Genomic DNA, 14161 nt, shown 5'->3' with positions numbered 1-14161 from the left:
CTAAAAAAAATTTCTCGAAGTTGAAGATCCTCTTCCCAAAATCTGAATATTCCCTCTCCCCTCCACCCTAATTTTACTAATTATAAATAGCCGGCATAGAGAAACGAGATAAATGAGGAGTTACCGACTCGGCCGACAGACCGACTCCTCAGGATTGGGCATGTGGCGCCCTCCCTCCTCTAGGGTCTGGTATTACGATGCTGCTGGGGCCAGTCAAGCCCCCACAACTGAACCTCTACTTTAGTCCATCCCGTCCATCCTCGTTGATGTGGGGCGTGTTCGACAACATTCGACAATGAAGTGGGATCATCTCGTCTCACCACCGAGTATTTTTCATCTCCTTTCCGCCCGCAGTCCTCTTCCCCAACTCGAGAGAGTCCCTCTTTGACTAAAATTCACCAGATCCCGTCTATTTCCGACCGCGTCCCAGTGGTTGCTCTGCCATGGCTGGTGCAAGAGCAACCATTGCGTAGATATCTCAGTTACATTCTGCACTGTACAACGATTACCTCCATCCAGCTGCAGTATCAATCACCCGAGGGCAAGTGACTGCCGATGAAAGTGAAAAAAATAAATAAAAATAAAAAATAAACTCTCCGGCATCTCGATTATGCGTTGAGGGAGGTTAGCCATGTCAGTGATATTCTCAAGTTGTTGTTTCAGTGTTTATGGGGGTGCAAGTGTTAACAAGAGCTTCGAATAAATATTTCATATTTTCTCACTATCCTTCCCCCCACTTTCCCCCCCAAACCCCTCGAGTATACGATTCCTCAAGACACTGAATGATCTCCGGATTCAGTTGATGGTCACATCACACGTCTGGAAGAGAAATTCAATTGCATGTGAGTAAATAAAAATACAAATGTCGATAAATAACGAATGAACGGCCAAGTAATGGGGGTAATTAATCAACAATGAACATCCCACCAACGACAACTGATCCTCCTCGTCTTCTCCATTGGTATTCTACTCTGACAGAATATCAAATTACATGATTGTGTGAAAATGAGCGAGAAATATGTCTGCTCCATATCTAGTTACATCAGTCTCGATGCAATCAGCTAAACCACCTGGTGTCCATTATGTAAAAATGTCACTTCATGATGATTGAAGGGAAATGGAAGTGGGCTGTGATTTTCAGTCACTCGTACACTACCAGCATTATTATTACCGTTCCAGTGACATAACAGTGATAAGGCTGGAATCTTTGGTGTTGTAATGCTGTGGGTGGTGTCAAGGAAACGAGGGCTCAATGACTGGCGAGAGTGATATTGGGATGGTGCAGTGCTGTTGCAGTGTTTTTATTTTTTTGAGATATGGGGTCGTTCTAACCTAGAATTTATGGGGATCTGACGTCTGGTTTGGATGCATCAAATTCAGTGGAGAAAGATAGGGCTTTTTCTGGGACGTTCTATTGGAAGGAGTTTTGTTAACAATCTAGTGGACTGTTCTGATTGGATTTGCGCCAATTTTGATGAAAATCTTGGCACTTTCTTTGCGTCTTTTAAGATCTAGATACTTTCTTCTTTGTCGTAAGAAAATGTTATAGTAGCACACGAAAAAATAATTTACCTCAAAATCCTTTTGGATTTTTATTGAAATCTGTCATTAGGTTTTAGACGATCCTGTAGAAATGTTACGATAATTTTTGATATTTTTAATCAGATGTGTCAGGCAAGAATTTGCTTCTTTTTGTTTTCATCAGGACAATCTGAAATTCTGAGAATTACAGCCTGGGAATTGAAATTTATTTGACTTTTTCTGTAGAATATTTTCTATTGAACATTTGCTCACAATCGGTGGATTTTTTTAATTGGTTTGACACTAAGTTGATCACCTATTGATTGGTTTTTAATTTGTTTGGTTTCAGAAATGACAATAAGAGAGGAAAGTACTGATAGAATTCAACTGATAAATCTAATCCCAATGAAGGCTTTGAAATAGGACAATTTAGCTGGGCTTGCACTGCAGGTAGAGGAGGATTTTGTCCTTTTCACGGAGCTAGGACGATCCTTGGGGATGCCAGGACCGTCTGAGAGACCCCGGGCTCAACGGCTCACCGACATCGAGCCGCAGGCAGCTAAGGTGGGTTATATTCGCATGTCATTCATAGATCAGATTGACAATGATGATTAATGCCGCGACTTGCCATCAAATAAAGAGAACACACGTTCATTGTCAATTAATCCTCTCTTGGAATAAAATGAACAATGTGAAAAGAACAAATAGAGGAGGAACAAATAAACAGACCAATGAAGAATTAACTGAATAAATTACAAGTTTTACAACCCATATATTCCATTGAACATTTTAAATCGTTGAAAACTAAAGATAATTGAAGATAATTTTTGAAATTATTCAATTGAATTCACTAGAAATAAATGAAACTTCACGGGAATTCGCTATAAAAATTTCTCGGAAATACCCTGGGTCCTCTTAATCTCCCATCAATTTTCCAAATAAACAAATTAATGGTCCACGCATTGCGGAAGTTGCACATACCCTCAGACTGGCGACTTGAAAGCTGTCGCGCTAGAGCAAATCGATAGAATCTCGCGCACACCGACCAATCCAATATAGGCTCGAAGAGACTATCTCGCCTACGGAATTGCGAAAAGCAGAGGTGGATTAACATACTCACCTTGTACACTTGTCCCCTCGATAATTCTCATATTCCCGTGAATTTATTCGATCCAAAGTCGAGTTACGCCCCATAAAAAAAAATTGAGAAACAATTCACGTCCACCTTCCCTCTGACATCCATCATTCTGAGTAATAAAGCGTGCAACAGCCGGAGAATTCAAAAAATTCAGCTAGACTCCCTAGGGCAGATCGAAATATCGATGCGCGTGAGATTCTGCTCATCAACAAAAACAGCCGCGAATACACAGTCCTCCCCAGTAGCCAGACTCTGACCCAATTGCGTTGATGTTCAGGGGAAGACGAAATTATTCATTTGAATTAGTTGTCCCTGACGTGCGGGAGAGGGGGGGAATAAATAATTGGTGAATAATTATGGAGTTACGGTGCATCAATAGCATATATGAAGACCCTGAACCCTCGGAGTATCTTGTCAGTGCGATGATACGCAGGTGACGGCTACAAAGTGGTTCCTCGTTGACAAATCGAATCATAAAATCACTCTTAAACCGACGATTGTTGTTCTCTGATTCATGATAAACTTAAGAATAATGCATTTGTGATTAGAATAACGTGAATGGCAATGTGGCGTGTACTCAGTGGCTGCAGCAGCTGTTCTTATCGTCTCGAGGTACCCCAGATTACCACATACAATGTGATGACTTATCATAACAGCGATTAATCAAAATTTTATGTTTTAATTGAGTTATGGTGGAGTTGAGTTTTGTTATAGCTTCGTTTGCACTGATATTGTAACAATGACGAGTTGCTGGGGCTGGTGGGTTAGGGGTATTCAGTATTGGGGGATGGGAGATGGCGGGATGGGGGATGAGGTAAATGGCGGGAGGCTGTACGCATGGGCTTAGGGGAGGTGCGGTAGAATGAAATTGGTGAGATTCGGGAGTTGAGGATGAGACAGTTTTTGGGGGATATCTTCGAATGTGAGGGAATTACGACAATTTTTGACTAGACATTTTTTGTGGAGAAGAATGAGAGCTACAAAAAAGGTATAGATGAAAATTTTGTATCTTTTATTGATTTTGAGATATTCCGGAATTACTCGGAGGAAATTTAACATTTGTTTGGTGGGTTTGGTGTGGTATTTAAACATCGAAACTGAAAAATGAATTTCGAAATGAATTATGGAGGAACTAGAGAACCGTTTTACCCCAGCCTTTTCTGTGTGTGTTGATTTCAGTAGGACTGATGCATTCTAAACGGATAACTCTTTATTCTGATTTTTTCTAACCATTTGAACTATTTTTATGATATTATGAAGTTGATAATTTAATCGCTGGAAATAAGCCTTCAATTGAAATAAGAGAAGCAATTTATTCGAATGAGATTGAGTTTCTTGAATTTCCACCTCGACTCAAACACGATTGCATTTTTATGCTCCATAATATCTAATAATTTTCTATTGGACTATTTTTTCGATCGCCATAATTAATCAATTAATTAATTATTGTTAATTATTTTATACCTAACATGGCCCTTCGATGACCTCTCCCCTCTGAAGAAGAAAAAAAAATCGGCCGATTACAAGAAATTCTTCAACTTCAACATCTTCTCCTTCTACTTTTATAAATTTTCTGACGACCGTTTTGACTGATCGATTGTCATCTCAATGTCAATCTAATAATTTTTTTCTTCCATAATTGCAGGGTCTAGGATGTAACAGAACCGAAGAATTTGGAACTCCCGTGAGTTCAGGAAGCAATATGGGTAGTGTAGCGAGATTTCCAAAACTCGATGAGTGCGCCCATTTTCATTACGAGCATGTTGAGCTCGATGGACTCCAGGTGTCTGTCACAGAAGTGCCAAACGACGGAGGGTTTGCTGTGCGCGTCACTTCAGGTGACACCTGCTGGACCCTCCAAAGATCATACGAAAATTTCGTAATGTTTGACAAGCAGCTGCATCGGTGCATATTCGATCGAAAATTTTCATCACTTGTTAAACTCCCGGAGACACAGGCGGATAATACTCCAGAATTGATTACCACTTATCTCGAACGTTTTTCACAATTGAATCACGAAGGTCTCAATTGTGGGCCAGTTTTAAATTGGCTACAACTGGACAATCGAGGAAGAAGAATTCTCGTTCCTGAGTCTGACTCGTGCCCTATCAATACACCAGCTGTTGCTGCGGCTTATGCGGTTCGGCCGTATGCTGCACAGGCACAGGATGAGATCACATTTCAGGTATAATTTGGATGGTGACTGAAATAAAAAAATTCTGAAGAATAGATATTGTGTAATGGGACCCAATCGTTGATCGATTGAGTAGTTTCAAAAGAGAATAATATTGTGAGACCCAAATATCGATTTAATTGTAATTAAATTTTATTTTATCAGGTCGGCGACATGATATCCGTAATTGACATGCCACCCCCCGGTGAGAGCACCTGGTGGCGGGGTAAAAAGGGCTTCGCCGTGGGCTTCTTTCCAGCTGAGTGCGTTGCTGTAATTGGTGACAAAGTGCCTCGTCATCTCACTGTCTCCACGACTGTTCGATCAAGACTGCCAGTGAAGCCAGTCCTTAGAAAACACGGCAAGCTCATAGCTTTCTTTCGATCTTTCATACTGAATCGGCCATCGAGGAGGCGCTTAAAACAATCGGGAATTCTCAAAGAGAGAGTCTTCGGTTGTGATCTTGGTGAGCACTTGTTGAATTCTGGACAAGATGTACCCGCTGTGCTGACCTGCTGTGCAGAATTTATCGAGACTCATGGTCTTGTTGATGGAATTTATCGATTGAGTGGTGTAACGTCTAATATTCAACGACTTCGTCATGCCTTTGACGAGGACAGAGTTCCAGCACTGCATTCCGACGAGAGTATACTTCAGGATATTCACTCTGTTGCTTCACTACTTAAGATGTACTTCAGGGAATTGCCAAATCCATTGTGCACCTATCAATTGTATTCGACTTTTGTCAGTGCTGTTCAAGCTGGGACTGATGCGGAGAGATTGAGGAGAATGAGGGACGCTGTTAGGAAGTTACCACCACCACACTACAGAACCCTGGAATATCTGATGCGTCACTTGGTGAGAGTAGCAGCTCGTGGAGGTGAGACAGGTATGACACCCCGAAACGTAGCAATTGTTTGGGCACCAAATCTCCTCCGGTGTAAGGAGCTAGAAGTTGGTGGAGTTGCGGCCCTCCAGGGAGTCGGTGTCCAGGCGGTGGTGACGGAATTTCTCGTGTGCTACGCGGAGCTCATCTTCAGCGATGGCCCAGTGGGTCGTCCCAAGTCCCTCGCCATAACCACTCCAGCAAGACTCTTGAGCCTGGAAGAAGCCAGAAACAGAAATCACCGAACCGAGTCCGACTACATCGAAGTGGGAGCTGGATCAGCGGGTCTTCCTCTGCACTATCACACGATAATTGATCTTCCCAGGAAGCGCAACAGCTCAAAACGTTCACCATCGCTGAATTGGCGAGCAATATTCGGTAGGGGAGGTTTCGGTGTCAGAGGAAAAACGAGACAAGTGGGAACTCCTCCCCAGTCTGAGACAGTTCCAAGTTCCCTGAATTCTCTGAGACGATTGAGACCAGTGAAGAGTGCTGACAGTCTTGATGGTGAGGACAATTTGTGCCCACTGATGATACCACCAGCGAGCAGACCATGTGGTCACAGCAGATCAGTCTCTCATGATTCTTATTTCGATCATTTGGCTGATGCCCCCAGCTCAGTATCACCGCTAGATCTCTCGGAAATTCAGTTGAACTTTGATTTGGAGGAGCGTGAAATGCGGATGTTCTCTGAGGAAGAGAGCATAGTGCCATCATTGGAGGCATCTCCAAGACGTCAGCGTAATGATCCACCACCCTGCATATCAGTGACTGGAGGATCGAAACGAAAACGCTCGAGACTAGAGGAACGTCTTCACTGTGATGTAGAGCTCAGGTTCATTGACAGCCAGAGCCCAGATCAGATCATGGTGTCGGCTGATGTGCATGGCATGGAGACACCCTCACCACTGATCACACCTGGATATCTGCCACTGCTGTCCGAAGCATCAACACCCATCAGTCCTAGCCAGACACTCCAGCCAACTTCCAGTGAAATATCTCCTGGTGCTTCTAACAGTCCCAGGATCAGCTTTAGAAGCTTTACGCTGCCACTGGAGTTTGACGAACCTACGGAGGAGACCAGGAAGAGAACCGATGCCAAGACAGGGGAGGATACTAGTCAATGTAGGGGTAGGGAGGATAATATTAATGTTAGGAATTCTTTGACAATAACGTCTGGAGCGACTGAACAGGATGGAGAGATGTCTTGTGATAATTTTGATGGCATTGGGGAGAGTGAACTGTCCGGGGTGTCTGCTATGCATCTTCAGGAAGGTGAAGATCTCCAGAAGCCGGTCGCTGAGGAAGTTCCCGAAGAGGAAGACGAGAAATCTTTATGCACGAGTCGTGAATCCTTTCCAGCGAGCCAGGGTCTGACGTCAGTGGAGCCCTCAATGCCCCATCGAAATGAACCAACAGCGAGTACCCTCCCGTCTTCAAGTGCCACCGACCTGGACTCCCCGATGTCCTGCGAGCAGACCCTGGAGGATCTCCCGGACTCTGGTTTCGTAATATGCGACAGTTCGGACAAAATGTTCACGAACACTGACACGCAGCCCCTTGAAACCATCACCAACAATTCAGGGGAATGGGTAATGATAGAAAGAACAACAGAATCATTAACAACACCAGCCGGTAGTGATCCTCTGGAGGGAACAATGGCAGCAATAGCGACAGACGCTCCACGACAGCGATCAGTATCCGACAATGCCTCCAGGACGTCCCTGGACCTGACCATGTGCTCGACAGTGGAAACAGACACGTCCTGCGTGGGTAGAAGTGAGATGACAGAGAGTCCATTGATGCACGAGCCTCAGGACGACATCTCCTACGATATGACTGAGTGCAAAGAGTCCGTCTGTATGTGCCAACTGACTGACGAGGGTAAGGATAATGTGGAGAGCCAAGCTCTCCAAGAGGAAGACAAGTACAAGGATCAGAAGAATGGAAACGATAGGCCACAGTCTGACAGCTGCAATCCTCGTCTCGATAATGATAATGTGTACTGCAGTAACCTGAACGAGTCTAGTGGGACGAATTCGGGGGATGTCAGCCTCGACGAGAATAACCATCATGACAGTCCCTTCAAGCAGCAGGGAGTTGGCAAAGGGTATGCGAGGATTTCTCTTTTTGATTCTTGTTGGTAAATATTTTTATATGAAAGATCGAGGGAATTTGAAATGATTTTATATTCAGGATATCAAACAGAAGTTTTTCAATATTTTCTAATACAAATGAAAGCATAAAAAATTGTAAATTTTTTACAGTACTATTTTAAAACTATTTTCAACTATTTTAAAACGTCGAGATTAAACAGAAAATCCAAAAGAAAAAACAAAATCTCTCATAAAAAATGTTTTGCTTTCAAATTGAGTTTTCACTGTGATAAAATTTAATAAAACATCAAATGCCAACAGATATTTACAAAAAACCATGAAGAGAAATATAAACATCAGGAGTTCACCGATGCAGATGAGTGAGGAGGTTGTAATTCCCTCAGAGAATGCTGCAGAGGGCTGTGACATTGCTCACGATCCAGAAGGAGCATCTGAGATAACCTCGCGTGACTCCTCCTGCACATTTTCCAACACTTCCTCGCCAATTGATGAGTCAGTGGTGCTGAGAGATACAGCAGCCATTCTCCAGGAGCTGGCGCTGCAGAGGCTGTCAGGAGGTGTTGGGAGTGAAACTCCCATACAGAAAGAAAAATACGAACTGGGAGTTCAGCGTCATCAGTCCAATTATCACACCGATGTTGGGAGAGAGATTGTCAGGGAGAGGAAGATGAGGTATGAGGAGTCCTCCAGGGGAAAGTCGGATGAGGGTACCAGCAATAATCAGTATCTGCCACCTTGTTTGAGGGCTAGACATGCACGTGCTACCAGGGCTGCTCTCAGTCGCTCTCTGGATGAGGGAAAATTCAATAGAATGACTGAGGAGTCTTCTAGGGTCAAGCAGGTGTTTGAGAGGCCTGATTACCAGCACAATTCCACACCGAATGTTGGGGGAGATCTCTCAATGTCTTCCTCGCAGAGCAATGAAAAATTACAGCTGAAAAATCTTGGACTCGATCTCGGGGACCCCAGGTGCAGGGAGAGAATCGAGAAATACAAGGAGGAAAGGAGGATCTTCCTGAGGGATAAGTACAGGAGCGAGAGCTTCAGGGGGGCTTCGAGAGACGAGACTGGAGAGCAGGCGCTACTTGCTAGGCTTAAACAACGGGCTTCCAGACCCTCTTTACATTGACTTCGTTGAGGTGATAGATCTTTCGAATTTTTTTTTTTTTTGTTGGGGGAGGAAAAAATGATGTTCAGTGAAATATTTTTGAGAAAAACTAACCGATTGCTGGGATAGATCAGTCCTAGTGGGTTGTTGCATATTTTTTTAATTGGAAAAATTGATAAAGTGAAGCAATTGAATGAAAAATGTTAAATTGACATTTTTTTATTTGGAAAAAAATTAAACATTTGGTGTTATCCGAAGAAAGCTCTGCGTTTTGATTTTTACAAGTAAAAAAATTTTATGTAATATTTTTCATTCGACTTTCATATCCAGCATTAAAAAATTTCCGTGCACAACTCTAATTTTTTTTTTGCATTAATTCTACTGAAGATTATGAAATTTTATTGCATTTTGTCTTAGATAACATTCACGGGTATAAATTTTTCAAGTTTTCCTCAATAACTTATGGTTCTACTTCTGCAAAAATGCTCAAGTCGCATAATTTTCAAGAGAATTAGCAGAGAAAATGGAATTCTCGATTTATTATAGATTTTTCTCTTATTGAATGGAGAACATTAACTAGTTGGACAAAAATTATAGACTATTGAAAAAAAAACCATGATTCATCGTCACAGAAATCTAGATGTCTCATATTTTCCATTCAATTTTGCAAAAATAATTGAAAATGAAGACGAAGTTATGAAACAATGAGGTTAAAGCAACATTTTGTCGTCTGGAATAATTGAAAAATAAATGTTACTCATTGTTCTACCGCTTTGCAACAAAACTCTGTACTTTAATTTTGACTAACTTGTTTTTTTGCCTTCGTCAACAAGCAGAGGAATATAACATTCCCAATAATTGTTGTAAAATAATTCCACGTTATCGAGCGGATGAATTAATCTTTTGAAAAATAAATGAAAAATGCTGATTAATTAATAAGCAGGCTGAGAGACCCCTATGCGTGCCAGTTTGTAAATATGCACGTTAAGTTTTGTGCTATAATTTTTTTTTATTACGAAGAATGTTACGAAACGATAAAAATTTAACGACTAAATTCAATGCATTTATTAAGATAATGGAGTAATGTGAAAGAAATCTATAGTGACATTGAGAATGTGGAGAACAGAATTGAATGAATCCTCTGGGAATTCTTATTCTGAGGTGATATTAATTTTTTTTATCGTCTGTTTTGATATTAATTGAGAGCAATGTTTTTTACGCTATCAACTTATACTCGCCGATCTATTCTTGTGTTCAGTTTGAAAAGAAATAAGTTTTCATTATTTTTCCTTTGTTAGTTTATTACTGTTAATGACGACTGTAATGGAATCCATGGTAAACCATAATTTTTACGAGCGAATTAATCATTATGTTGCATTAAGGATTTTATATATTATGGAAGGGTCTTGCTGCAGTGGACAGGTCTATTGCAGCTCAGCCCATACGCATTTTTTTTGTATATATATTTTTTTCTCTTTTTATTAATGCTACGTTATTTCTTTTTAATCGGGAAGGCACATGTTGATCTGATTAATTGATAATTATGAAAATTATGACAAGTGTTGAGTAATTGAATGATTAGGTTTTGGTTCGTTTTCGTTATTTTGATTTTGCGTGTGGATTTTTTTGGAAAATCCAAAGTTTCTCCAAGACATTCTATTTAAGTTCTGAAAACAAAAAAACTATGAGTTTTCACTGTTGTTCTGTTTTTATAATTTGAAAATCTGATAAATACAGACAAATTGATGCCCAATAATTCAAACATAATTTCAAAATTCTTGTAGAATTCTAATAGATTTCCCTAGCGAAAATACCAGATGTATCAACAATTTAATAGAAAGATCTAGGGATTTACTCAAGAATTCCATCGATTTTGGATTAATATTCTATTAAATATTTCTGTGGAAGATCCGACAATTTTATTGTTCCATTTTTTGAAAGTTATTCCATATAAAAGACGTTCCAAATGTTTCTTTTTCCTTGAAAATTCTTTTGCATAATTTTTCATTTTTTTAATTGCTTTTATTCTCAATTATGCTAAAACCAGAGAAAAAGATCTAGAAAATTGAAACGTAACAATTATCGTTTAAAAAATGCCAAAGGAATTAAATTTTGTCTATCGCCGAATGAGTACTTTTGGATTTTCATCTGTCAAAACAATTGATGAAGAAACTAAATTGTTTAATTTTTTTATAAAATTGTAATAGAATATCTTCGAGAAACTCGAGCGTTTTCATTGTTATCTCACATCTGTTGACAAGCGAAATCAGAATTTAGAAGAGATTCTTAATTGTGAGCCGAGTGTATTCTTCAGTGATCTGATATTTTTTCAAAAGAGGCAAATAAATTGAAACCAATAAACCGACGAAATCAAAATAGTCATTGAGTGACTGCAAGATATTATTGCTCTCTAAAGTATGGAACATGCAGCTCATATGTGCGTTATACCTAGGAATTGTATTCTCAACGTAACAATTTAATTATTCGATTGAATGAGAATAAAGGGGAGCCAAAGAGTTATAAAAATCTAAGAAGTTGGTATTTTTAGTAATTGATCTGTAGCAACTTGTGAATTCCAAGATCTAATAGATACTTTACGAATTCAGATATTTGAATTCTTTTGCGAGGATCAAGCAACGATGATGTACCGTTATTAATGAACATTTGTTAGATTAACAAATTAATTAAATGGAGATGAATATGTGAACGTGTACCTAACGAGCGTCGATTTATTCATGAAGAGATTGATATGTCCTTCGTCTTTCCGCTGCATTAATCAATCGCAAGGAAAATTAGGATAACATCTAAATTCTGTGTAAACAATAAAAAAATACTAAAAGTTGATGGTTTTTATTCCTTATCGCTATTGCCTGTTTAGATAGTCTCTCAGTATAAAGAGAAATTATTGTAATTATTTAATTTTTCTCAATTTGCAGTATGAGAAGATTCTTAATGAATAAACGACTTTTATTACACTTTTTTCATTTCTTTCTTCTAGATGTTGGGGAATATTTAATGCGGATAGTTGGCAATTAGTTTATCTGAGTAACAAAATATTGATTGAATAAATCATTACTTTTCCACTTACATAAAAAATAAGATGCTAATTTTATAAAAATAATAATTTTTTTAGGGCAAATATAATTTTTTTTCTCGACAAATATTTGGATTTTATTGTTAACGGAATAAGCAATCAAAAAAATCAGTTTTGAAGGGACTCAATGTCCCTAAAATAAAATTACCTATAAACTTAATATTTAAAATCCCGCAAAACGGATTTTTCTCAACTCATCCATTCACATCACTGCAAAACTCCCAGAGAATAGAAAGGAAGAGGAGAAAAAAAATCGAGTGTGTCTCCAGTCTTTACTTCTTTAACCGCTGATGATAGAGTGGTTGAAGGGTGAGTGGCCACTTAAAGAGTGCCGGAAGAGTGAGCCCCCGAGTAGAAGAAGCCCGAGCCTAGTAAGACAGGAAAAAAGGGGACCGGCTGGTACGAGTATGCAAGTGCTGTTTGTTCTCGTTGTTTTAGCCTTGACAGAAAGGGAGCTTCGAACTGTTGTGTGTGCCTTTATGCCCCGTGCAATGAGGAGCTACTTGACAGTAAAAGAACGCCCGCAACCCGGGGTAGATGGCGAAGAGGGGTGGAGGGGGATTGCGGGTCAGAGGGGTGGTGGAAGCCCTTCGAGAAGAGTTTTATAGTTTGGCCAGAGGTGAGGAGTCCGTGACTATCGTTGAATCTTCTGTGATAATTATTTTTAAACACGTCGTAGCGATATGAATCAGACCCTTTATGGCTGTTTATTTTTTCTGTCATCAAGGGACCGGTAAAAAACACGTAACTAAATAACCAGTGACTAATTGGAGGCTCTTGGAGTCGCTCGATAGGGAACAGGGCAAAAATCGTGTAAAGCTCTCTCGTTGAGACATCCTTGTGTACGTGACATGAACACTATTTTGGTTTTGTATCTTTTTTTTTAGAATAGAATAGAATAGAATTTTTCGTGTTAAAAATGTTTTTGGAATATTATTCAGATGTTTTTGGAGAATGTTTAAAATTTTTTTCTGATGTTTGTTAGATTTGAATGAATGTTGGTTTTATTTTAATAAACGATTGCTTCTTCAAAGCAACGAAATGTTTATTTAACTCAAATGAAGAATTTATTCAGACCAGAGATTTCATTTTTCAATTTCAATTGAGTTTATTTCTTTGATTTTATAATATTATTAATATTGTTAATATTATTAATGAGGAAAAAAATTATTTAATTTGAATAGAACATCACATAAAAAAATTTGTTCAATGTAATGGGAAAATTCCATCTTGTGGCATTTAATTAGAGTAATGTGTCTGATTCAAATGAACTATTTCTGGGGACAGTATAAAAGAAAATAATATCTTTTGATTGATGAAACCCTCGGAGATGACTAACCATTGGTTTCTCACGCTACCGACCAACCCAGGCTCCATCCCTTTTGATCCCACAGATGCCAAATCGAATCAGGTACATATCTGCACTGCCGTTCACTGGACAACTACGGCAATGTTGTTCCCGAGGTCGGCAAGCGTTGAGCAAGCTCGAGGTTGAAACGAGGCCAGATTGCTCGGTGATGAAGTTAAGCGGCACGTGGCCAGCCGAACCTCCCTCCATTCCTTACTCCACTCTCCCATCTCTATCACTCCATTATGCCCTGGCTTCCTATCCTCCGATTGTGAATGTGAGGGGAAGAAACGATAAAAACAAGGTAAAAAGAGTGAAGTGAAGTGAAAAGGGAGATTTATCGGGCCGACTGGTCGAGATGAGAAGTCGAGTGACACGCGCCGACGTCTTGACAGCTTGTTAGGGTAACGTTATACATACAATCAGGACGTTGGGGATGTGATGAATACATAACAAGTTATGTTTCTTTAAACGACGGTTTTTTAGCTATAATTTGGGAAATAATCAAGAAAAAAGCGCCAAAATTGTTTTTTTTTATTTAATTTTTTAAAAGGTTTTTCCTGTTTGTAATTAGTTAATTGATATATTCTAATTTAATTGTTGAAATAACGGTAGGGAGAGAATATGTAGAAAATCAGTTTTTTTATTTTCATTCAGTTGATATTGAGTAATTTATAAAAATTAGACAACTGGATTTTCGTCGGCTATTTGAAGTATGAATTTTATTTTTATTTATAAATAATAAAATTCATTTTGGGAAACAATTGAAAACATTA

The 14161-nt window shown here is 39.4% G+C and overlaps 1 protein-coding gene across 5 annotated transcripts; it reads left to right on the top strand.

Annotated features, from left to right (window-relative positions):
- Positions 1-701: 701 nt before the first annotated feature.
- On the top strand, positions 702-11918 carry LOC135164048 (GTPase-activating protein CdGAPr). Of its 5 annotated transcripts, none has more exons than XM_064124037.1 (5): positions 702-842; positions 1871-2085; positions 4305-4844; positions 4998-7828; positions 8136-11918. In XM_064124037.1, exons 2-5 carry the CDS (start codon positions 2020-2022, stop codon positions 8962-8964), a joined length of 4266 nt encoding a protein of 1421 aa, XP_063980107.1. In that variant the 5' UTR covers positions 702-842; positions 1871-2019; the 3' UTR covers positions 8965-11918. The 5 variants fall into 5 exon arrangements, with proteins under 5 accessions (XP_063980107.1, XP_063980111.1, XP_063980109.1 ...); XM_064124041.1 differs by having other exon boundaries at positions 4998-7861; positions 8136-8271; XM_064124039.1 differs by lacking the exon at positions 702-842 and adding an exon at positions 1156-1279.
- Positions 11919-14161: the final 2243 nt, after the last annotated feature.

Source organism: Diachasmimorpha longicaudata, chromosome 6 (assembly GCF_034640455.1).
Source record: "Diachasmimorpha longicaudata isolate KC_UGA_2023 chromosome 6, iyDiaLong2, whole genome shotgun sequence".
NCBI classification, from domain to species: Eukaryota; Metazoa; Arthropoda; class Insecta; order Hymenoptera; family Braconidae; genus Diachasmimorpha; species Diachasmimorpha longicaudata.
Note: the sequence above shows the minus strand (reverse complement) of the source record. Positions and strands in the feature narration are given on the sequence as shown.